At 45.4% G+C, this 25,843-nt stretch overlaps 1 protein-coding gene across 3 annotated transcripts in view; it reads left to right on the top strand.

The window, feature by feature from the left end:
* Positions 1-25,843, top strand: part of Tbxas1 (thromboxane A synthase 1) — a 220,928-nt gene that overhangs the window by 106,494 nt on the left and 88,591 nt on the right. For all 3 annotated transcript variants that reach the window (XM_035450475.1, XM_027391510.2, XM_027391508.2), the window contains one exon: positions 3,447-3,543. In XM_035450475.1, coding sequence (XP_035306366.1) covers positions 3,447-3,543 — 97 coding nt within the window. The remainder of the gene's footprint in view (positions 1-3,446; positions 3,544-25,843) is intronic.

The following is a 25,843-nucleotide window of genomic DNA, read 5'->3' as shown; positions in this document are numbered from 1 at the left end:
AGTTTGTGCAGGCCATAGGTGGGCATCAGGTCCCCTGGACACTTAACAGTGGATGGGAGCCACCATGTGGGTGCTGGGAACCAAACCCAGGTCCTCTGCAAGTGCAACAAGCTTACGTAATGGCTGAGCCATCACACACTCTATTTTTGAGTCATTAAAATGTTTCTATCGGGCTGGAGATATGGCTCAGAGGTTAAGAGAACTGTCTGCTCTTCCAGAGGTCCTGAGTTCAATTCCCAGCAACCACATGGTGGTTCACAACCATCCGTTATGAGATCTGGTACCCTCTTCTGGTGTGCAGATATACATGGAAGCAGAATGTTGTATACATAATAAATAAATAAAATCTTAAAAAATGTTTCTATCATTTGTTGCATGAATGTGCATACATAATTTATTTTGGTCTATGAGTACAGCTGCCTTACCACTTCCAGTGACATGTAGCAGCCTTCCACTTTGATTTACCTCCAGAATGTAGCTGTCTCCAGATTTTCCCTCCAAGTATGTTGATCACAGTTGATGAGATTTTAGCTCTTGCTTCAGCCATCCAGGGTATTTAAGAAGCATATGAGGGATAGGCTGTTGTGTTTCACTCATTCTGTGGTCTTTGTTATATGAAGTTTCTTCTGTTATCATTCCATTTCCCAGTGGAGAGTCTCCTTTAGCCTTCCTTTGAGGGTAAGATCTACTAGTAACCAATTTTCTTAGTTGTTCTTCTTAAAATTCAGTTTTTAACCTAAGAGATACATTCACCAGATAGATACTGGAAATCTCTGGCCTGTACCTGCTAAAACATGCCAGTTCCTTCTGACCGCCAGGATTTTGACCTGTGCGTGTATACAAGCTTGTGCAATGTACATATGTGCATGGTAGTCAGATGTCAATGCCAGATGTCTTAGTCTATCTCTCTCAACTTTGTATTTTGAGAAGGGTCTTTCTCTCAAATTGGAGTTCACTGTTTGGCAGGATTGGCTGGCCAGCAAGGCCAAAGGGTTCTCCCATCTCCACCTCTCCAATGTTAGGATTCTAGGTGTGTGCTGCCATGCCCAGCTCCCCCACCCACCATGGGTGCTGGAGTTATTTTAAGTTCAGCAGCAAACAGGTTGACTGAGTCATCTCTCCAGTCCCCTAGCCCCCCCCCCCACATACACACCTAACTACCTTTCCCTTCCTGCTTTGTGTGTTCTTCGTATGTGTTCTGCCGTCACTATCCATCTCCTTCCCTTAGGACTGGGTCTCTCACAGAACCCAAAGCTAAGCCACCCATCCTCCTGTCTCCACACACTGGGATTGTAGAAACACTCTACCACACCTGGGCTCTGGGGATCTCAACTCAGGTGTTTACACAGTGCTCTTATCTGCCAAGCTATCTTGTGAGTCTCAGTCTTCATGATTTCTCATGAGAACTTGCTGTCCTTTGTATTAATATCCCTACAAGGAGCTATTTTAAGGACTTTTCTTCTTTCTTTTGCCATTTTTCTTCTGGAAGCTTGTTTGTGACGTGTCTTGGTGTGTGTTTCTTTGTGTTTACCTTTTTTGAGGTTCATTTGGCTTCTTGAATTTTTAACTTAGTCTTTTTCAGACTGAGGGATTTTTCGTCTAGCACGCCTTCAGATGAAGGTGATTTACAGCACACTAAGCCTTGCTTTGGGAGGAGGCAAGGGGCTCAACCCCTTCTCAGTGTGGACAGAGTCCTGAGAGTCAACCTCTTCTCAGTGTGGATAGAGTCCTGGAAGTGTCCATTGTTCTTAGCTGGGCATCTATAGCCTGGTTCTCGCTGGTCCTCAGAGGTCTCCATGATGCCTGCCACAGATTTTATAGCAACGTTGGTTAATGGCCACATGGCATTATTTTCAGTGTTCATGGTTAGAAACGGTAAGAAACTAGTTGGTGGCCTCTCTTTCCTTGAACTACATCTGTTGGATTCCTGTGGTCCAAAGACTTCCCTAATGATTTTGGAAAATGTGATCACTTGGTTGAATATTTTCTGAGTGCCTGATGGATGTCAGATAAATCTTTTTTTTTCTTAAAAAGGAAAAGTGTAACTGGCAATGGTGGTACACACCTTGAAGGCACCTCTGTGAGTTCAAGGCCAGCCCCGTCTATAAAGCTACACAGAGAAGCCCTGTCTCGAAAAGCCAAAATAAAATTTTAAAAAAGTGTGTGTGTGTGCATGTGGTATATTGTGTACCTCACTCAAGACTGGGCACGTGTGAGTGCATGTGTGGAGGTCAAAGGCCAACATTGGGTGTCACCTTTAATCACGCTCCACTTCAGTTTTTGAGACAAGGTGGTCTTTGTTTTATGAAGTTTCTTCTGTTATCATTCCATTGAACCTGGGGCTCACAGGCGAACTGGCCAGTGACTCTAGGAGCCCACTGTCTCCATGACATTATCCCAGCCCTGGGAATCTAGAGGCACATGGTCACACTCGTCTTTCTTTACGTGAATGTTGGGAATCTGAACTCAGGTCCTCATCTTGTGTGACAGGTTACTTTGCCATTTGGGCCATCTCACCAGCCCCTTTCTTCCTATTTTCCCCCTCATTTGGTTTATTAAATGGACATCATTTTGGCTTATGAAATCTGAGTTAGACCGCTAGAGCACACTCAGCTGCTTTTAAAATGGGACTTCCCTTTTAAAATCTGACCCCTGCTGCTCTGAACAGGCTACACCAGCCAGCCGGTTATACCCAGGAATGTGTCAGCTCTTACACTGGAAACACGCCTGGCACTGTGGCCCCGTTGTTAGTCAGTTTTGCTGTGCACAGTCTCCAGCCACTCACAGTGCTACCCAAGCAGGCGGAGCCCTGGGTATTGGTGGTTTGGGTCCTCAGTACTTTTATAAAGATAAACCATGTATGCAAGCACTTCCTCTGGCCAGAGTTCACCAGCAGCAGGTGACTGGCTGAGGCTGCCCTCCCCTTCTCAGATGCTGTATCTGCTGAACTCCCTTCACAAAGCCCGGCCTTTCCAAGCAGGGTTAATCATTTCCGTGTTCTCTCTGGCACCTGCTTATTCACTCAGTGTAGAATTAGTATAAATGTTTTCGCTCTAAAATGCCAGCCTCTGGTGTTTGGAGAACTCTGCCATCTCCCCTCCATCATACCATTGGATCTCAGGTGCCCTTGTCAGCTCATTGACATTTATCGGCCTGTCTCTCCTCTCAGCCCATACGCTGCCTGAGTCAGGGACCGTGTCTTATCTAAATTTCCAGTTCTGGGACAAGGTGGCAGTTTGCAAGTGTTGATGGGAAGCGCTTTGGTGACACTTTACCACAAATCTATTGTTGCTCGCCACTGGAGCTGTAATCTCTCATCTCTACTATTTATTCCCACTCATTGTTCACCCTCCATTTTAAACCACTGTGAGTCCTTTTGGGGGAGGGGGTAGGAGAAATGGGTAAAAGTGACATATTTTAAAAGCAAATTATTTGATCCTTCCTAGGTACTATCTTGGCCGTCGGATGTATATTGTCATTTCTGAGCCAGCCATGATCAAGCAGGTGTTGGTTGAGAACTTCACTAACTTTTCCAACAGAATGGTATGTCCTTTCTCTCTAAGAACTTACAGGTATGGAGGGGTAGCTACTGATAGTTAACCTTGGTTGACAGTTTGACACACTTAGGAAGAGGGAACTTCAGCAGAGGAATTGCCTCTATCCGATTGGCCTGTGGGTATTTCTGAGGGGCTATTTTTGATGACTAAGTGATGCCGGATACCAAGCCTACTGTGGGCAGTAACATCTGTAGACAGGTAGCCCTGGGTTATATAAAGAAGGTAGCTGGACATAAGCCTGGAAGCAAGCCAGTAAGAAATGTTCCTCATGGTCCCTGCTTCCGTCACTACCTTGTGGTAGTGTCCCGACTTCCACTGATAATGGAAGCTATAAACTAAAATAAACCCTCTCCAAATTCTTTTGGTCGTGGTGTTGATCACAACAACAGGGTGTTGGTTATTTTGTTGTGGCTGCTGTGATAAAATACCATGTTCAAAAGCAACTTATAGAGGAAAGCGTGTATTTGAAGCTTACAGTTCCAGAGGGATTAGAGTTCATGGCAGTGGAGAAGGCACAGCTGCAAGTGTCAGGTGGTGGCCAGAGAAGGAAGTTGAGAGCTGGCCTCTTCAAATGTAAGCGTGAAGCAGAAGAATGCAGGAAGTGAGGAGAGACTATAGTCACTCAAAGCCCTCCTCCCGGTGATGTACTTCCTCTAACAAGAACTTCCAAAGGTTCCACAACCTTTCCAAACTGCACCAGTGACTGGGACCAAGTGTTCACATATCCAAAGCACCACAAACAAGAAGCAAATTATGCAGGTTTCTATGGGGCTGGGTCTGCTCCCCTCAAAACTTAGCTCCCTGGTGAGCATGGATTTTTGAGAGATGCCCAGAACTGCTGCACAGTACCTAAGAAACACTCCAAGGAAGCTAGAGCACAGAGAAATTGGAGCTAGTAGAAATGCTAAAGCCAGGAGAGTTGCTAAAGCTGTGTTCAAAGCTAGATGATCCACAGGGCACTGGCCACATGACTGAGAAATACCAAGCAGGGTTAAGAAATGCCAGCGGGAGAGCAAACTTTGAGGGGTCTGTGCTTCCATCTTTCTCTGGAGCTATGAAAGCAGAGAGAGAGAGAGAGAGAGAGAGAGAGAGAGAGAGAGAGAGAGAGAGAAAGAGAGAGAGAGAGAATAAACAACATCAGTAGGGAGATCAGCCCCTGAGTATGAACAGCAGGGGTCTACAGTGGACCACAGGCCAGTTCAAGTCCCCAGCCCACTTCTCGCTTTTTACCTTTAATGAAAAAATTCCAAATAGAAGACATGGCGGTGTTCAGTGCTGCCCATATTTTCACAAGGTGAGGAGATAGAAATTATAATGAAGAAGGGTAGTGACCTTCATGTTGGTTCTTAGAAAGAGTCTCAAGTGAATTAATAAACAGATAGTTGTGAGAATTTGGACAACCATAGTATCAACCATTTTTTAGTGGGGCCAAATAAAAAAAGTGGTGTGTGTGTGTGTGTGTGTGTGTGTGTGTGTGTGTGTGTGTGTGTAAGCATGTATGTATGCACATGTTTAAGTGTATGCATGTGAGTGCATGCAGGCTCCAGTATAGGTGTAGAGGTCAGAGGACAGCCCCAGGCGTTGGTCTATTCATGCCTTCTTCCTTGTTTAAGATGGTCTCCTGTCATTTGCCGCTATCTCCCACAACCTAGCTGGCTGGTGAACATTTATGACTCCTCCGGCCTTCCCCTCCCTAAGATTGAAGGCACATGCTGCTGAATCTGACTTTATAGGGTCTGTGGATCCAAACACAAGTCCTCACATGTGGCAGGCGTTTTAGCCTCTGAGCCACCCGACCCCCCCAGTCCCAAACTTCTCTTGCCATTCTTATAAAGATGGTAAGCAATGCATTCATCCTTTTGTTGACTATTTGGCAACCCTGTCTGCCATAGGCCAGACACTCCCAGGCTACTAATGGCACAGGGGGAGAAGACAGCATAGAGTGTGTCCTCAGGACTTGTGAAGATAGAGGACCAGTGGAAACATTTGCAGAACACCTGGGGATGCTCCCGCAGAGGGAAGTGCAAGATTATACACGGTTCACGTGGGAAAACTCACTTAAGACTGCATTGTATGACGCTGGGGACTAAGACGACAGCACCCTCCCGCATTGCATAACAGAGTGGATATTTGGTCATTATAGAATATGTGAGGGGGGGGAGATGACTCAGCAGTTAAAAGCACTGGCTGCTCTCCCAGAGGTCCTGAGTTCAATTCACATGGTGGCTCACATGTGTAATGAGATCTGGTGCCCTCTTCTGGTCTACAGGCATACATGGAGACAGAACCCTGTATACATAAATAACTAAATCTTAAAAAGAAAGAAAGAAAAGGAAAGGGGAAAAAAAAGCACTTGCTACTCTTACAGAGGACCTGGGTTTGAGTTTCAGCACCCACATGACAGCTCACAATTTCCTATAATTCCAGCTCTCGGGGCTCTAATGCTGACCTCTGACCTCTACCAGCACGGTACCCATGTGGCACACAGACATACGTGCAGGCAAACACTCATACACACAAAATAAAAAAGAATATATGAGATTGATACAGTGAGTCTGTCCATTTCACAGACAAGGAAACTGAGGCCCATAGAGGTTACATGGCTGGCCTGTTCACAGGCTAACTTGGGGACAGGCAGAGGTATGAAGTTCTCCTCCCATTCAAGTCCAGCACTCTCTTTACTTCACTACCACAACAGGTGCCTCGGGTGACATTTAACAGAGTAATTGGCCACTGACCATATCGTCCCATATGTGTTCATCTTCTAGCCCTAGTTCCATACCCCACATGCCACTAGAAGGAGGTGGCCATTTGACACCCTGCCCCGGAGTCCTTGGAGTGGCTAAAGGAATCACAAAGCGTAGCTGCTTCCTGATGCCTTGTATTATCTTTCTGTCACCCAAAGACCCAGGCAGCCTGTACTCTGCTGGGGCCTGAGACACTAAGGCTGATGGTGCAGCCAGGCTTGTGAGTTAAGAGATGTGTGTCAAAGAGCGTAGACAACCAAGTCACATCCAAGCAGGCAGTGAGGGAGCTCCGGGTTCCTGCCATGCTTCCTGAGCCCACCTAAGCCCCTGAAGGTGACATGGACATCAGAGTCTGAGTCTCTATGTGACTTCCCACCACACCTGAGACGGTCCTGGGGCAGGAGACCCTGAGAGCTGGCCCTAAAGGAAGCTGCACTCTGATGGGTATGCAAGGTGCAAACAGACCCAACGCATATGATCTACCAGGAGCCTCTAGATAAAGCCGCCCTTGGCCTCCGTCACCTTCTTCCCCCCCACACACACACACACTATTTTTTTCTGCTCTTCTTAATTCCCTCCTCCCAAACTAGGGCCTGGCCCTAACTGCCGGCTATGGCTCATAATTTCTTTCCTCTTCCATAAGAGGATGGAACATTCAGCTCCTGGGGTCTTCCCACAAGATGGAAGAGCCTCCTCCATAACTCAGAGACAATCCCCATGTTCCAGCCTGACCTCTGACTGCTCTCCACACATGTCCGTCCCTGCTGCCAGGTCTTTGCAAATGCCTACAATTCCTAAAATAAGAGGAGCTGTAACAACAGGGCTTGTGCTTATTAGCAATGTGAGCTTGAGGAAATCTAACTTCTTAAAGCCTTCTGCTCCTCCTCTGGAAACTGGGGGTATATGAGCTACCTTCTGAGGCTGTTGTTAAGTTAGACAGGGTCACTCATAGAAGCCATGGCCCCTGCGTGGAGCTCGGCAGGTTTGAGAATTGCTCAGCATCCACTGGCTGCTTTCAGCCCTTCACCTGTTCTGTACCTTGGCAAAACCTGGCTGTTCTTCAAGGCTCTCCTCCAGGAAGCCTCCCCTGCCTCTTCCCCACTTCCCAATCTCTTCACTCTCAAATCTCACTCACCTGCAGCACTTATCTGTGTCACTGACCCCACTGGGACTTGTGGTTTTTGTCCCAACTTAGAGATTTACTTTTCAAGCCTAGGGACCGTATTTTCTACATCCTCTTTATATTTCATGGTCCAAGCACACAGTGACTGTTACGGTGGGGGTGCGAAATGTCTCCCCATGTGTTCACTTGTTTGAACTCTTGCTCCCTGGCTGGTGCTCCTGTTTTGGAAGACTGCAGAATTTTCAGAAGAATGGGGCCTAGATGACCGAAGTGGGTCCCTGGAGAGTAGGTCTCAGCCACTATAAGGCTGTCTGTTTCTCTCAGCTTCTGGTCTACCAAGATATAAACAGGCAGCTTCATGCTCCTGCTGCAGTTATCAGTGAGCTGCTATCACCACTGTGATGTACCGTATGCTTAACGTGAGGAAGAATAAATCCATCCTTTATAAGTTACCTTACGTCAGGTATTTGGCCGTGACAATGAGGAAGGTAAATAATACAACGGCTCTTTTGAATCCAAATAGAATATCCAAATGTCCATAAGCTTGACCTTCTCCCCGGTATGCAGGGTGCTTGAACCTGGAGATCCCATGTCTACTTCCCAACAAGGTCATTCACAAACAGCAAAGAAGACACACCATAGATTAGATCTCTAGGAAACCCTAGAGATAGTTTTCCATCTGGGATGACTGTGCTTGTCTTCAGCTTTGTTTATGGTCTTTAAGCCAATTCCATATTCATGATAAAACAACCCTGGTGACTCAATTTTTTTTTTTAAACAGTCATTAGAGTGGGATTTCTCACAGGTTTTTGAAAGTCAAATTAAACTGGTTCTGCGGTTCCCTCTTTTCCATATGCTTGTTTATCTGCTCTAAGAACTCAAGGAGATTAGTGAGGCGTGATTTCCCTTCACCAACACCATGCCAGCCTTCCCTTTAATAAGCCGTATTTACTTAAGTGTTCAGCTTTATTATACATTCACTCGGTAAACATTAAACGCTTACTCTATGCAAGCGTCTACCAAGAGGTCCCTTGTGATACAGAAACACTCCGGCATATTAGTTTGATGCATTAAATGAAAAGGAACTTAAATAACACATAGCTTCATTCTCCACCGTTGAGAGCCTGTCGCTGCTGCTCACACATCCCATTCTGAGTGGTGCAGATTCAAGGACAGGCTGGTAGAGAATGGCTGTGTGAAGCTCTGCAGTTTGATGTCAGCTACGAACATCTCACAAGGGACCCTTGGAACTGAGGTGACACAACAGGGGACTCTCTAACACACACTGGTTCTGAGTAAATATTGAATCATAAAATCACTGAAAGAAGTGTTCTTTTTTTCAGCTGGGTATGAAGGCACATGTACCAGGAGACTTAAGTGGGATAGTCACAAGTTCAAGGCCAACATGAGCCATAAAAAGAGGCCCTGTCTCAAAAGAAGGGGTGGGAGACACAGTATTTTTTTTTCAAACTCCAAAATGCTGGCTGAACAGGCTACAAATAAATGTTCAGACTCTTATGTGGCAGCTCTCACGTCACAGTTTCCCTCAGATTTTATGAGCATGTCTTTGGCTCCATCTTGTTCATATCCTTCCCACCACCTCTGTCGGAACTCCTGGTACTCCCCAAGATGGCCCCACTAAACCTTGAACCCAGAGGTGACCAGTAAACCCAAATCAATCTTCTTATAGTGTTTGGAGAAGCTCCATCGTTCCAGCAGCTTGGGACTTAGAAATTTTACTTAAGTCATTTTCATTCCTTCTTCTTGGTTATCATGCTCTCAGTGAAACTGAGGGCAGTGTCTTCTGTTTTTGATATCTATGGAAACTGGAGCTGAGTCTAAATGAGTTGGTGGAAATGTCCACAATTAGTGGATGGATTTACTCTTGGGAGGTGTGTGGAGGGGTAGCCTATGTTTGGTTGGTCATGTTAGATGCGGTTACGAAGGAGATGTGTCAGATCTTGTGACATGCTGCCTAGGTGCTGAGTTCTCTCCCCAACTGGTAGCATGGAGAGGAGAGGGCTGTGGGGACACTGTCTTGGCTGCTTCGATATGGAGCAGAGGAGAGAACTAAAGCCATCATGTGTATGTGTGGAAGGGTGAGTGCCAGCCCTCAGGCTCCTATGAACTAAAGCCATCGTGTGTGTATGTGTGGAAGGTTGAGTGCCAGCCCTCAGGCTCCTATGAACGGCTCAGAGACCACCTCTCTAGGGACAGGCTGAATCACAGCAGCCTCATCTGGAGCCATGTGATTGATTCGGTGAGTGCTTTTAATCTTGAACCATAAGTAACGAGGGCCCTGGCTGCCCTAGATTTAGCCTCTCAAAGGACAGCCTCATCCACTCATCATGTGGCTGTTAGAATCCCAAGGATGAGTCACTGTGAGACCACAACTTGGCCACAGAGATGACTCAAGTCAGGAGGCAGACTTGGCTTCCCGTGGAAGCGTTGTACTTCTTCGTGAAAGCAGCTCACTGCTCAGAGAAGCCCAGAGCCAGCGGCCTTTAAAGTGCTCACAGTGCAGAAAGCCCGTTCAGAGCCACCAGTGGGATCACACACACCTTTGCTGGGGCCTTGGGGATCCCTGTTCCAGTCTCCACCCACCATGAAATTGCCCTCTTTTAACCTGTCCCTACCCCCCACAACTGGTACCTTTCTATCCACAGCTTTTGGAAATTCCTTCATCTCCTCCTGGTCCCTGTCTGTCGCTTAAAGAAAGCAGCTAGGAAATGAATAATTGGCTCTTAGATTCCTGCGGTGACAGCAGGATGGTTGTTGCATATGCCCTAAGGACGTTCTTGTCACTTTGGCCAAGCCTGGGAGATTTGTTTGTTTGCTTTTAATAATTTATTTTTATTTTTACATGCATTGGTGTTTTGCCTGCATGCGTGTCTGTGTGAGGGCATCAGATCTTGGAGTTTCAGACATTAGCTGCCATGTGGGTGCTGAGAATTGAACCAGGGTCGGTGGTCTTAACCACTGAGCCAGTTTTTTCCCTTTCTTTCCTTTGCTTCCTCCACTCATTTCTTAAGAAAGGTCACCCCAGCCAGGGGTGTTGGCACACACCTTTGATCCCAGCACTTGGGAGGCAGAGGCTGGGCATGTGAAGCTCTGACTTTGAGGCCAGCTTGGTCTACAGAGCAAGTAAGAAGGAAAAGAATTTAGAAAAGAAAGGTTAAGCCCCCAGACCCCAACCTAGGCCCTCTGCCTGTGAGTGACAGTTGTGTAGCTTGGTGTGTTTGTGGGGCTCCTGGCAGTGGGTTCAGGACCTGTCCCTGGTGCTTGAGCTGGTTTTGGGAACCTAGTCCCCATGCTGGGGTGCCTTACCCAGTCTTATTGCAGGGGGAGGAGCTTGGTTCTGCCTCAACTTGATGTGCCATGTTTTGTTCACACCTGTGGGAGACCTGAGATGGAGGAGGAGTGGATGGGGGAAGGGCTAGAGGAGAGGTGGAGGGGGGCATGGGAGGTAAGGAGAGAGGGGAAACTGTGATCAAGATTAAAAGGAAGGAGGGAGGGAGAGAAAGAGAGAGGGAGTGAGGGAGGGAAGGAAGGAAGGAAGGAAGGAAGGAAGGAAGGAAGGAAGGAAGGAAGGAAAGAAGGAAGGAAGGAAGGAAAGTCAAACCATATGACAGGCCCATAGCTCTGAGCAAGGCAGTTCTTCCTGACAGCTCAAACCTCCAGCAAGACCAGTGACCTCCCTAAAATGTGGAGGGCCAATCTTGTCTGCTTGGTTCCTCTCTTTTTTGAGGCAGGCCTCTTTGTTTTATGTAAGCACTTGGCAATGTGCTGAGAAGTCTGAAGCCTGAGCTCTCTCATGGAGACTGGGCCGCTCTTCTGCCTGGGTGGCTACCTGTCACCTGTGAGCTTCCCACCTCATTGCTTTATTCAGGAGCATGGCTGGTCCTAGAGCACAGCTGAGATGCGGGGTTGCACTTATCTGTAAAATACACCTCAAACATGATTGGTTTGAACTTTGACATCTTCTTCTTAGGGCTTGAGTGCCTGTGAGGCCTGGGGATGCAGGAATGGACCAGGCTAAGTGGTATTGATTGGATGCTCGAGCTTTTGACTCTCAACACTTCTTTCTAAATTTCAAAATGCTGTTGGAGGGACTTTATATTTGTGGTCTTAGTAAGTTCTTTCTTGCTGTGTGTGTGTGTGTGTGTGTGTGTGTGTGTGTGTGTGTGTAGCAGGGGTGGGGTGGGGGTGAGGGGTTACCACAGTATACATGTGGAGGTCAAGGACAACTTACAGGAGGACTTGGTTCTTTCCTTCCTCTGTTGGTTCTGGGGACTGACTCAGGGCAACAGGCGCCTCTATCTGCTGACTTTGTTTGTTTGGTTTGGTTTTGGTTTTTCGAGGCAGGGTTTCTCTGTGGCTTTGGAGGCTGTCCTGGAACTAGCTCTTATAGACCAGGCTGGTCTCGAACTCACAGACAGCCTGCCTCTGCCTCCCGAGTGCTGGGATTAAAGGCATGAGCCACCACCGCCCGGCTCAGCTGCTGACTTTGTTTTGTGCTACTAGACTCTTGGCTCAGTAGAGGATCAACTTTTTAAAAAAATAAATGAATAAAATCCTATTTGTATAATTATATACAAATTCCCCCCTGACCTTTATGGTGGTGGAATTAGAAATCAGTGTGCCAAGCAGGAGATGAATGTCTAGAATTTGGAGGAAAAATTGTAAATGAAACCCCGGAGACAATTGCAGTCTTACTGTAGTTGTATTCCTGAGTATCCCGTTCAGTCAGCTTGGACTGGTTACTGTCCTCACAGCTGGGACAAAATACCCAACGAAAGCAACATAAACAACAAGCAGAGATTTGCTCCTGCTCATAGTTCCAGGGTGTGGGCCATCCTATCAGCAGGCTTATGGTAGCAGGAGCTTGAGGCAGAGAGACATGTCATATCTGGTGTGCTCAGTTCCCTGTCTCCTTTTTAAACAGTTCGAGACCCCAGTGTATAGAATGGTGCCTCCCATGTTTAGGGTCTTCCAACTTCAGTTAACCCAGTCTAGAAACTCCCCCTCACAGCCATGATCAGAGGTTTGCTTCCTAGGCGGCTCTAGATGGTGGCAAGTTGATCATCAGTGTTAACTGTCACACAAGCCACTGTACAGGCAAGGACTCACCCTCTTTCTTTCCCACCCTGATTTCTGTTTCTGCGCCGTCCTCTTTCTTCCCACATTCCCCTCTCCTTAACAGTTGTCCATCAGCGAGACAAAAGCTTTGGTTTAGATTAATAGCAGATTTTTACCTGCGTGACTTGTCAGTCTTTTGACCTCTCTGAGCCTCAAACTTTTCCTATATAGATGGTGTTAGGCTGATTAGTAAAGTTTGTGACAGAGACAGTTCACCCTGGAACCCTACCTGTACCCCATGCAGCCATTCTAAGCTCTAAAGGCATGGATAAGTTCTCTCTCTCTCCCTCTCTCCCTCTCTCTCTCTCTCTCTCTCTCTCTCTCTCTCTGTCTCTCTCTATCTCTGTCTGTCTCTGTCTCTCTGTCTCTGTCTGTCTCTCTGTCTCTGTTTCTGTCTGTCTCTCTGTCTCTGTCTCTCTCTGTCTCTGTCTCTGTCTCTCTGTCTCTCTTTGTCTGTCTCTCGTCCCTTAAGAAGATGTTGTCCCAGCCAAGTACAACAGGTGTTGAGTCAGCGATACCCTTGTCCATCTTTGGCGCTGTTCTACTGAGGGGTTCTACAGAGAACTGTTGAAACCTTCCCATAGGGGTTAGGATTTGACAAGTCTCAGTCTCCCTTCCCAGCTCAGGAAAGTGTGAGGCTAATGGAAGATCTAAGAGTACGGCTTTCTACCCCAAAGTATAAGCCATTCTTGGCTCAAATCTCTGCACAGATCACAGTGATCATATATTTAAAATCACCTCAGGCAGAGGAATTGGAATGATTAAAGTGACAGAATTCTCAGGCTTAATTGACTAGACTCAAACAAGTGAACATGTCAGAGGTTTCAGATAACAGAGAGGAGCAGACAGGCCCACGGGGAGCTTCTTCATGTGTGTGAGGTTGTGTGGGAATATTGGTGGCAGTGGCAGTCATGGCAAACTATGTATTGCTGGTATTCTGCCTAACACTAAACCAGTTGGCAATGCTCAAACAGTGACTTGGCATCCCTTGAAGTCTTTAACCTCCGTCACGCTGCTTGCCTGCAACCCTCTTCTATTTCCTGTCTCTTTTAGGCTGAGAAGACACAAGTACCTATATGCTCCCAATAGTGGCCACACCTCAAATGAAGATACAGAGTCCCAGGACCTCACCCTGTGAGAGCCCACTGGGAATCCATGTTAGATAAGTCAGTCACCTGGACCCCGAGGAAACAAGTGGGAAAATACAGGAAAGCTAGTGTGACCCAAGGTCAAGGAGACCAGTAGAGCCCAGTGAGAGATAAAATACCTATCTCAACACAGGTGACAACAATGTGGTCACCGAAAGGTGGCAACTTCAGCCATGTGCGGAAGATGGAAAATCTGAGTCAAAAGTGATCCAGTAATGCCGTAGTAGACTGCTCATCTTAGGTCTAATCTATATCACAAAGAAAAAAATAAAAAACCTACTAAAGTAGCCAAGGGAATTCTGGGAAGAGAGGATGTTCTTAACTTAGCTCTTAAATTGTGGTCCATATCTGAAAACTGTCACTAAGATGATGAGGACTAATTCTACCACACATCACAGTGGACACTTCCTGAGACTGAGCTGGGCCCGTATCAGGAAAGTGGGCCAGGCGTCCTCAATCCTGCCAGGAATGGCCCAGCCCAACAAGGCTTGTTCTGTGAAAACTGCTGTAGGTTATCCCAGCTCTGAATAGCTACGTTTAAATCCCATCCTGAAGCCTTCCTCTTATCTACTTGATTCTCATTTCGTTTGCGATCACTTGACTCTACACCAATTAAAGATATGTGGCACACTGTTGTCTTTTGTTGTTTTGGTTTTGGATTTTTGTTTGTTTTGGTTTGGTTTGGTTTTTGTTTTTTCTTGACAGGGTTTCTCTGTGTATCCTTGGCTGTCCTGGAACTCATTTTGTAGACTAGGCTGGTCTCAAACGCGGAGATTGCCTGCCTCTGCCTCCCAAGTGCTGGCATTAAAGGTGTGAACGACCACTGCCTGCCTACAAATCTTGATTGTAAAACTCAATGTGCTTTGAACATGTGTGCTCACATGACTGTCAGCCAATTCAAGGTTCAGAGCAGGTCCTGTGCCTGGCAGGGTCTTCACTTTATATTTCTTACCACTCAGGGGTGACCACTCTTCTGACATCTATTACCACAGATTTGTATTGCCCATTCTTGAATCTTACAGAAATGAGAACTTACAGGATGTGTCATTTTGTCCTGGCTGGCTGTTTTTCTCCTTAAGTCTGTGAGATTTATCTGTAAGCGAGTACTAAAATGAATGCAGTCTATGTTGTTTATGGCCGTATAGTTCTCCGATGTACACAAGATCAATTGTTCCTCTGTTGATAGACATGTAGATAGTTGTTAGATTGTCACTATTCTGAGTCAAATTGTTAAGCACATATGAAGGAAATGCACTTAGGAACCTATTCCTAGGATCATAACTGCTGGGTCACAACACAGGTATGTGGCTGGCCTTCCTGTTTACCACGGATCAGTTTTCAGGGTGGCTGAGCTGACTGGTACTCTTGGCAGTCGGAGGCCGAGAGCTCTCCATCTTACCTGTCTGTCCTTCACCCTCAGCTGTTTCCATTGTTTTCTGGCTGGGTAGTGATGTATCATTGCCATTTGCATTTATCTAATGACTAATGGTATAGAGCACTGTTTCATATGCTCACCTGACATTTGAATGTCCCCTTTGTGCTTGTAAGGTCATTATTCATTTTTAAAGAGGTGTTTGACTTTTTTTTTCTGATTAATTAATTGCCATCCTTATATGATCTAAATTTTTTTGTCAGATAAATACACTGGGGATATGTTCCCCTTGTCTGAAGCATTCTTGATGTGTGTGTGTGTGTGTGTGTGTGTGTGTGTGTATCTGCATATGAGTGTATGTGTGGAGGCCTTAGTGTTGTTCCTCAGGAACCACCACCTTGTTTTTTGAGACAGGGCCTCTTGCTAGCTATTAAGGTAGGCTACCTGGATAGTAAGTCCCAGGGACCCTCCGGTCTCGCTCTCTACTGCTGAGACTACAAGTCACATTACTATGCTCTGGATTTTCATGCCAGTGCTGGGGATTGAACTCAGGTCCTCACAGGTGTCCAGCAAGTACTTTGCCAACTAAGCTAGCTTCCCTGATGCTTGATCATTTTCTTAATGATATCATTTGATAATAAAGTTTAGATTATCAAAATCTTTAATGGTATTACTTTTGTTATCCTGTTTAAGAACTCTTTCCTGCCGCCGAGCTTTGGAAACCATTGTATAAGTTTTACTTGCTTTGCCTTTCACTGGTAGGGCTACAGCCATCTCCAAATGACTTTCTGGTATGAAGCAAGGTATGGATCATTTTTATATCTAAATGCTCCAGTATCATTTGTGGGGAAGACCATTCAATTCCCATTTTACTAAATAATATCTTTATCACAAATCAAGACATCATCTGTGTGTTTTTATCTCTGGATTCTGTTTTGTGCCATTGGTTGATTTGTTTACCCTAATCACATAGTCTCTCTCTGTGTGTGTGTCTTTGTCTCTCTCGCTGTCTTTTTTAAAAAAAGATTTTATTTATTTATTATGTATATAACATTCTGCTTCCATGTATATCTGCACACCAGAAGAGGGCACCAGATCCCATCATGAATGGTTGTGAGCCACCATGTGGTTGCTGGGAATTGAACTCAGGACCTCTGGAAGAGCAGTCAGTGCTCTTAACCATTGAGCCATCTCTCCAGCCCCCTTTCTCTTTTGAGACAGGGTTTCTCTGTATTGCTTTGGAGCCTGTCCTGGAACTTGTTCTGTAGACCAGGCTGGCTTCAAACTCACAGAGATCTCCCTGCCCCTGCCTCCCGAGTGCTGGATTAAAGGTGCGTGCCACCAACGCTTGGCATATTTCATGCCATTTAATTTATAGTCCACTGAGATTTGGTATCATGGATGGCTGTTGAAATTTATTAAATATTTCGTGACATCTGTTGAGATTGTATGCATTCTTCTCCTTTACTGTATTAATGTAACAAGTTATATGTGGTTGCTTTTCAAGACTTACACTCCTTGAATAAGCCCTATTTGGTCTTGATAAATTACTCTTTAACATGTCACTGGATCATACTAGCTAACTAGGGTTTTGCTTAAATGCCTTTTGGATCTGTGTTCATGAGAAAGTTTTTCTTTTTGAAAGTCTCTGACAGATTTTGGAATCAGCCCTTGTTGTCTTGGGCAATGGTCTGGCTTAATGTTCAATTGTGCTCCTTAGAGCATTAATCTCAGCTTTGATTACTGCAAATCAGTAGTTTATTATGGCAATAACAAATAACATACACAATTGGATTAGGCTCAGTGTGGAAACCTATGGTTTTCCACTTGACTCCAGATTGGTAGAGTTTATCTGTCTTTGTTCTATCAGCCATGGAAAACACCCAAAAGAATTATTTACCCACCCATTATTTCTCTTCCTTCCCCATAAGAATGTCCTTGGAAGTAAGTTGTAAACGCTCTGTTTCCTGCAGATCAGCCTCTCCAGGAAAGAAGAAATAACGAGGCTACTTTGGTACCACTTGCTGTTCGTGAACTTCAGCTGACTCCTAAAAGCACTTCTTTACAAATTCCTTTTTTTAAAGAAAAAATCTGGCTTCTACATATAAAAGTCTTCCAAAAGTGGGAATGAAATGTATTATCTGCACAGGGGCACTGGATCGAGGTCTAGACATGGGGCTTCCTTTGGGAGGTATTTTCTCAGCTGTGTTCTATATGGAAAATGGGAGGGAGTAGACAAATGAGAGAAGGCTGGAGTGGGACCAAGAGCTCCAGGTAAAGAGATGAGCTGTTGAGAAGGCTCAGACCTTAAGAGAAGGTGAAGGTGGTGCTGGCTGAATGACATGAAGTAGTCTCTAAGGCTGCTTGCCTGGGGTGTTCTACGTGCTTTTACTGTATTAATACAATCCTCCCAGTTTTGCTCAGTTCAAAACTCTTGGTGTCATCCTTGACCCCGGTCTCTGTGCCAGTCACTGTCTCGTTGACATGACCAAGTACATGGCAAGAAGCAACTTAGGGGAGGAAGTGCTTATTTTGCCTCACAGGCTGAAGAAAGAGTCTCCCATAGTGAGAAGGCATGTGATGTGGCTGGTCACATTTCACGTCAGAAAGCAGATACAAAATACTGGTATTCATCATTCAGGGTGGGTCTTCCCCCTCAGTTCAAGCTCTCTGTAAAGAGCCTCACAGACACATCTAGGTGTATCTCCTAGGTGATCCCAAATCCAGTCAAGTTGACAGTGAAGATCAATGATCATTCTCTCCCACCCCAGACTAATTCATTGGAGAATCCTGTTGGCTCTGCCTTCCAGAGCACACAAAAATCTGTTTCTCTCCTTGTCTGCCTGGCACAGTAGGTGGGCAAGGTGTATTTAACACATACCCACTGTGCTAGGCAAGTCACTCCTCATGTTTCTGGCTGCCTTCCTCCTTTAGAATTGGTGTAGACAAAGAGTTTCGTTTTGTTCACAAATGTATCTTAAGTACCCAAATCAGAACCTTGCTTATACCAGGTACCCAGTAAACATTAGTTAAGTGAGAAACTTCACAACCCTGCTAGAGAATAGGTAACACTGTCATTAACAGTTTATAGATCAGGAAATGGAGGCCTAAATAGATTACTACTAAAACTTACCCAGAGCCAGGCTATGACCACTGCACTATCCTGCTCAGTCCAGGCTGGACTTCCAGAGAGCCCCACCCTGTATCTTCACGATATTCCAGTAGAGACGTGAGCTGGAGAGATGGCTCAGTCAGCAAGCAAGTGCATAACAAGCTCGATGGCCAGAACCTGTCTAAGAAGGTTGCCCATATAAAAAGGTTAGCCATGTAAAAAAGGTGTAGTTCCAGTGCTGTGGAGGCAGAGACAGACTGACCCCCGAGGCTTGTTGGCCAGCCAGTCTGGTTTGCTTAGTAAGAGGTTTCAGGCCAATGAGAGACCCTGTCTCAAGAAACAAGGACCGGGCGTTGGTGGCGCACGCCTTTAATCCCAGCACTCGGGAGGTAGAGGCAGGCAGATCTCTGTGAGTTCGAGGACAGCCTGGTCTACAAGAGCTAGTTCCAGGACAGCCTCCAAAGCCACAGAGAAACCCTGTCTCAAAAAAAAAAAAAAAAAACAAAAAAAAAAAAAAAAAAAAAAGAAAGAAAGAAAGAAAGAAAGAAACAAGGTGGATGGTTCCCCAGGATGATAGCCAAGGCTGACCTCTGGTTCCACATGCATGTACACACATGGGTACTTCATGATCACACACACATGCTGGAAAAAGAAAACAAACAAACAAACAAACAACAACAAGCAAGGTTAAAGACATCCTTCTGGCCCCAGGCTTGCGTAGGAAGAGTAGGGGCTGGTGAAAGCATTCCTTCGCTTACAGACAGGTGAGAAGAATTCTCACAAGGAGCTGCTGGATGAGGCTAGATTTCTGCTCTTGCTGTCTTTTTCTTTTAACTAATGCTACCAGGCTTACCAAGTGCTGGTGAGATGGTTTGTTGAGTAAAAATACTTGGAGTGCAAGCCTGACGACCTGAGTTCAATCCCTGAACCCCGCATGAAGCTAGAAAGAGAGATTTGACTCTAAAATTGTTCCTAACTTCATATGCACTCAAACATATCATGCTCACACAGTAATAATATAGTTTAAAATGTAATGATTTTGCATAATAATGAGGCACCCTTACGCTGGGCAATTAATCACATCTGTCTGCTCTCTCATTTATCGTCTTCACGGTAGGATAATACAATATCCTTTCTTTTGGCTTTTTGAAACACACACTCCTTTGTTGGCACCCAAGGTTAGCATCCAGCAGTCCGCCAGAGCCTCCTGCTTCTGCCTAGCCATAGTGCAGGACCCCTTGACCAGCCTTCCTCCAGCCCTCTCCCCTCCTGTTGTAGCCGTCAGTTCACTCTCCCGTTGTAGGAGATCAACTCTCATATTTTGAAAAGACCCTGCAGTGTGGAAAATGGATGGGTGTGATAAGGCTCAAGGCAGGGCAATCAGTTAGGGCAGTGATAATGGTGACCTCAGCCAGGGTGGTGGCCATGGGGATGGAGTGAGCTGGCCTGGGCTGATCAAAGAGATTTCAGGGTTGTGACTGATATGCATTTAGTAGAAAGAGAAAGATGACCCGAAGGGTTGGGGTTTGGATTAGAATAGGCTTTTCAAACTTTCTTGATTAATGGTAAGAAACTGGCCAAACCAACAGTAAGAAATACATTTTTGATGTTGACACATACATACACACATAGGCACACACAAACACAAATGCGTGGGACCATAGAACCCCCACCATTTATGAAATATTCAAGACTCCACTCTATTTCTTGTTTCTCTTTATCCCCTTTTCTTGGTTTTCTTCCTTTCTTTCATTTTTTTTATTTTCTTTGTTTTTATGTGTTCTGATTTTTGTCGCTGTTCTGACAGAGCCTTGCTCTTTAGACCCGTCCAGCCTCAGACCCACACATCTCCCCTTGCTTCAGCCTCCCAGGTTCTGGGATTGTAGGCATGAGACACCACACTTGGCCCTTTTTCCTGTGTGCTGGTTGCAATTCACTACACGGATATTCTATGGGTCCTGGCCTGTATGCTACACACACTCGGCCTTTAAGAACTTGGAGGCACCTTCACGGACACTCAGCACACATGGCCAGACTGACAGACAAGGGTCTAGAAAGCCCTGTGTCTCTGGAGCTCCTTTCTGAAGACCCGGAGTTTCCCTCTACCCAGACAGTTACCCTTTACTACTCCAAGGGCCCTCAAGACCTTCCAGGACCTTCCTCAGTAAAGCTAATGGGGACAGTGTACAGGCAGAGCTGAGGAGCAAGGGCGTGGTCCAGCAGCTAGAGCTTCAGGTGTGCATGATGGAAATCCTTTCGTGTTCATCACAGAGATTTCACACCAGTGATCATCACTGCGTGATTTGCAGTGATTATGTTACAGAACTGATGTAAGTATCCAACAGCAGAAGAAGAAGAAAGAAAAGGTGATATTTATCCACAGCAGAATTTTTTTCAGCCATTAAAAAACAGAACAAAGTCATGTTATTTACAGGATGCAATCAGAGATCATCACACTAAACAAATTAAGCCTTTCTCAAAAGCCAGACATAATTTTTTCTCTCATTTGTGGTTCCTAGATTTTAAACAGATATGTGAAGCCACGCACATGTGTTTGACATGAGATTAGATGCAAAACTGCCCTGGGAACAAAGGATCAGGCAGGGTGGGGTGGGTAGTAGGGTGTTCCATATACAATACATGCTTAAATGAAAGTGCCCCCATGTAACACCATACCATGTACTGTGAATAGATAGATACACATGAGAAATTTAAATATAAAAGAGAGCTGTGTGGATGATGGTGGGGTTGCCTGACAGTGTAAAAGCACTTAGCACTGCAGTAAGCATTTAAAAACAGGTTAATTTTGTACATGTATATTCATTTTTCAAAAATTACTTTTAAAAAAAGTGTGGTAACTCATGCTTGTAATTCCAGTGCTCAGCAGACCAAAGCAAGAAGAAGGAGAGTTTGGGGCCAGCCTAGACTGCATTTTGAGACCCTGCCTCCAAAAATAAATAAATAAATAAATAAATAAATAAATAATAGATAAAACAAAATGTCAACTGTCTGGCATGATGTCTGGCATTGATGAAATACAGGCTGGGAGAGTTCTATAAGGTCATCTAGATCCTGCCCCCACCCAGGGGTCAAACTTCCAGAACTGTGTTCCTAATAAGCTGCATGTCACCCATCTTGTGGCAGAGCTCACTGCTGTAGGCAGGTTGGCTTGTCTTTGAATGATTCAGAATTTTGAGTAGAGAGCTTGTTCCCCTGGAGATAAATGTGTGATTTTCCTTTGAGCTCTTTCCAATTCCACACCTCAGGGTCACAAAAACAACCTAAACTCCCTCTCTTGTGGAATATGAATCCAATAAACATTCGCTGGGCCCATGCCAAGTCCCACAGCCTGCATTTTCCAGTTTGTTTTTTCTTTCCCAGGTAGGCATCCTAGACTGTGACAACTGGTTCCCACCTGTGTTTTTGTTTTGTTTTATGTAAAATACTCTACCACATGCAGCTCATATATTTGGATATTCGGTCCTCCAATAGTAGTGCTTTTTGAGGAGGTACTATGGCCTTTAGGATGTGTGGTCTAGCTGGAGAAAGTGGTTCACTGAGGTATAGCCCTTGACATTTATATCCCAGGTCCATTTCCTGTCCCTATTCTACTTCCTGGAGCACTAAAATGTGGACAAGCATCTCCCTGGCCACAGCCCCACCTTCTGCCTTGCTGTCCCTCATTCTGTCAACCTAAGTAAACTCTTCCTTCTGTCAGTCACTTCTTGTTGGGTTTTGGTCACAGCCATGAGATAAAAATCTAATACAGAAAACTGGTACTGAGAAGTGAGTTGTGCCTGTGACTACGTGACCTTGTGGTTAGAACAGGCTTGTGAAAAGTATTTAGAAGAGTTTGGAGTGACAGACTAGGAAAGCCCTAGAATGTTGGAAAAAAAAAAAAAAAGGAAGATCAACATGCCAACAGAAATGTAGACAGTTGCAGTCAAGTTTGGGGGGGGGAGCGTAACAAGATATTATGTTCTAACAAAGAGTATGGTTGCACTAAACCTATGTCCTTAAAACATAAAACTGAACTTAAAAGTAATGCATTAAGCTGTTTGGTGGAGGAGTTTGCAACAAGCATAGTGTCCATGCTGTGGCATGGTTATTGGTCACTACTTCTAGGCAAGTTTATAGTGAGGAAGCAGATGGATGTAAAAACATGTAGCTTGGTAGAGATAGAAACACAAATCTGGTCAAAGTTGCAGACAGGGTAGGCAAGGAGGGTATGGATGAAACAGCTTGAATTACAAAGATTAGCAGAATCGAGGAGAAACTGTGTACTATATTCACTGGGACATCAGGAGAGGTTCATGAGAGCAAGACCTTACCCACTGACTGTTTCAGGGTGTCGCAATGCAAACTTATTTGGAAGTCTTCCATTTGAAAAGAGAGTGCTCAAACCAAGAGAGCTTGTGGGGCATTCTGTTTGGGCATGGTCCCCTAGGGAAGGGTTTTCCCAGGTGTAGTCATGAAGGCACACAGAGCCTGGTGCACCTGTAGCCCAAGTAGAAGAACTGGATGCCATGTCAGCAATGTATTTGTTTTGTAGGTTTGTAGAAACCAAGAGTTACAGGATCACAGAAGCTTACACCAAGGCTTCAGAAAGTAGCAGAGGCTGGAGAATGTGTAGCGGGTTAGATTCCCCACCTGAGCTCTTGAGAAGACCCTAATCGGAGTTATGAAGGTAGAGCCTAAGTTGCTGTGGAGACCCCACGATGTTTGCTGGAGTTCACTGAGGAACTGGCCCTAGGGAGAGACCACGTGTATTGCAGACAACAGGGCTAAGAGGCAGGACTATTCAAACCCTTTGGAGCACTGGTGATGCCATCAACGGTCCCTGATATGAGACACAGAGCTGTGGTGCTTAGTGATTGTCTTGCTAGGTCTGGGTTTTGCTTAGAGCCAGTCTTTTTCTGCTGTGCTCTAGTTCCTCCATTTGGGGGATGGGCATGCTTACTCTGTGTGTTGGAAGCGTGCAGCTCCTTGAGTCTTAGAGGAAACTCTGGACTTTTGAACAGTTAGAACTGTGAGGCTGGCAGAACCTTTGAAGCAAGACTGAGTTAATATTGCATTAGGAGGTGTCCATAGCCTATGGTGTCCAGAGGCTGAAGGTTTCGATGTACAATCTCTTCCTCGGGCTCATGTATCTTAGTCTCAGTCAGCCGAGCTATTTGGGGAGGTGGGGGAGCCTTTAGAACAAAGTGCACCACTAGAAAAAGTGCATCACTAGGGGACATGGCCTACTTTCCGTCCCCCCTCTGCTATCTGATCTACTGAGATACAACAAGCAGCTGCCACCCCCCACCCCCACAAAGCCGCTTGCTGCAGGCCTCCTCCACCATGAAAAACTATATCCCCTCAAACCGTAAGTCTAAATAAACCCCTCCTCTCAAGTTGCTTCTGGTCCGGTATTTGGTCACAGCCACGAGAAAAGTAGTCAATACCCTCGACATTAATACCTTCTTGCCATCTTTGAAATGCCGACTTTGCTGCTCTTTTTGTTCTAATACATGTTTAGACATGAAATACTCATGTGAGTGTTACCCCTGGCTTTGACGACTGAAAACAAATAACCCAGAAAACAAAGCCCTGGAGGACTCCAGGAGAACTTCTAGTCTGAAGGTATACAGCAGGCTAAGGGTGGGGTTTGAGAGTCTAATAACAGTGCATGCAGAGTGAGGTTCTTCTCTTTAAACGTAAGGTAGAAGATAGCAGGAACCCAATGCTTTGGTCTGTTCTGTCTGTATACAGGTGCACAGGTGTGTGAGTGTAGAGGTCAGAGGTCGTTTCTCAGGTGACATCCACCTTGAATTTTTGTTTTATTTGTTAGTTTGTTCGTTTGTTTTGAGGCAGGATCTCTTATTGTCCCAGAGCTTGCTTGCCCAGTAGGCTGGGCTGGATGGCCAGCAGGCCCCAGAGATCTGCCCATCTCCACACCCCCAGTGCTAAGATGACCACATGCAACTTTTTTTTACCTGGGTTCTGAGGGTTGAACTCAGGGCCTCAGTGTACAGTGAGCATTCCACTAGCTCCCCAGGCTCCCATTTCTCAAGTGGTAAGGGTGGATCAAATCCAGTCAATCTTGACCCTGACTCTACAATTGAGTCTGTTTTAGCAGGACTTTATAAACCTGTGTCTCACTTTTTTTCCAAGTGAAAAGTCTTAGCAGTGTGGCGCAGGCTGGGGCTTTGCCACTCTATAAATATCTATAATGTATGATTTCCTCCTTTGACTCTGGAACCTAAATAAACAGATTATGTTCCAAAAATTCCATAAAACCATAATTTAGTGGCCACGGCACTCCTAAAGAATCTCATTCTAAATATAGAGAGGTGTTCCTCTGCAGGAAAATATCCCAGCAACTTGGTTCTAATATATAATTAAATCCTCTAGATACTTTGCAGTTATGTTTTATGGCTTATTTTGAGTGTTCATATTTTATCAGAAAATTATAATTTTCCTCCAAATAGGAGTTTTTACAAGGCATTTGAGTTATGACGGCTGGCTTCGTGCTTCGGCTATAATTAAAACAGTGAAAGGAAATAGTGGAGCCCCATGGCACACATGGCCCTGCAGAGTGCCTGGTCCTGGAATCCCCTTGCATCCACAGCTCTGGGGGCCATGCTGACAAACAGTGAGGTCACCATCTGTGACCACAGCTGGCACAGCTGCTTTTAGGATGGAAGAGGATGGACTTGGGGAGGAGGGGAAGGAGAAGGTGGCTTTGTATGTTCCTTGGCTCAGTTTCTAAATAGCTTGTCCTCAGAGGCATCCTGACCATGTAACCCCATTACATGCCCCCACACTCAGCCTTCCCCTTGAGAGACTCACTTTCTCATAAACTGCAATGATACTCGTTACCCGAGGCTGCTCCACTTGACTGTCAGGCTCATGAGGGCTGTGCTAGATAGTTTTTTTTTTGTCAATTTGATACCAGCTAGAGGCATCTAGGAGGAGGAAACCTCAACTGAGAAAATGCCCCTAAGAGATCTGTCTATAGGCAAGTCTGTGGGGCATTAAAAAAAAAAAAAAAACTATTATGAATGATTGATGTGGGAGGGCCCAGCCCACTGTGGGCGGTGCCACTCCTAGGCAGGTCACCCAGGATTGGATAAGAAAGCAAACTGAGTAAACTGTTAGGAGCAAGTCAGTAAGCAATGCTCCTCCGTGGTCTCTGCCTCAATTCTTGCCTCCAAGTTCCTTCCCCGACTTCCCTCCATGATGGATCATGACCTGTAAGGTAAAAATAAACCCATTCCTCCTCAGGTTGCTTTTGGCCATGGTCTTTGTCATAACAACAGAAAGCAAACCAATACAAGGGCCAAAGCCAAGTCTTTCCTGTCCAATACTCTCTATAACGAGTTTTTGAACATTGTATGAGTTTTCCAGGACACCATAGCTGGGAATCTCACACTGAGGGACTTGTACACAGAAATGCATCTGGTCACAGTTCTGGACAGGCTGGAAGTAGGAGTTGGGTCAGGTTTTATATCATCTGTGACCTGTCTTCTTGGCTTAAATAATTGTCATCTGCATCCCTGAGGTCCTCTGTCTGTATGTCTGTGTCCTAATCTTATAAGAATAGACAGATACCAAGCTCACTGGACTAAGGCTTACCATAAAGGCTTTATTTATTTTAGGT

This window comes from Cricetulus griseus (assembly GCF_003668045.3).
Source record: "Cricetulus griseus strain 17A/GY chromosome 1 unlocalized genomic scaffold, alternate assembly CriGri-PICRH-1.0 chr1_0, whole genome shotgun sequence".
Lineage (NCBI taxonomy): Eukaryota > Metazoa > Chordata > Mammalia > Rodentia > Cricetidae > Cricetulus > Cricetulus griseus.
The sequence above is the reverse complement of the archived record's forward strand: the minus strand, read 5'-3'. Positions and strand labels throughout refer to the sequence as shown.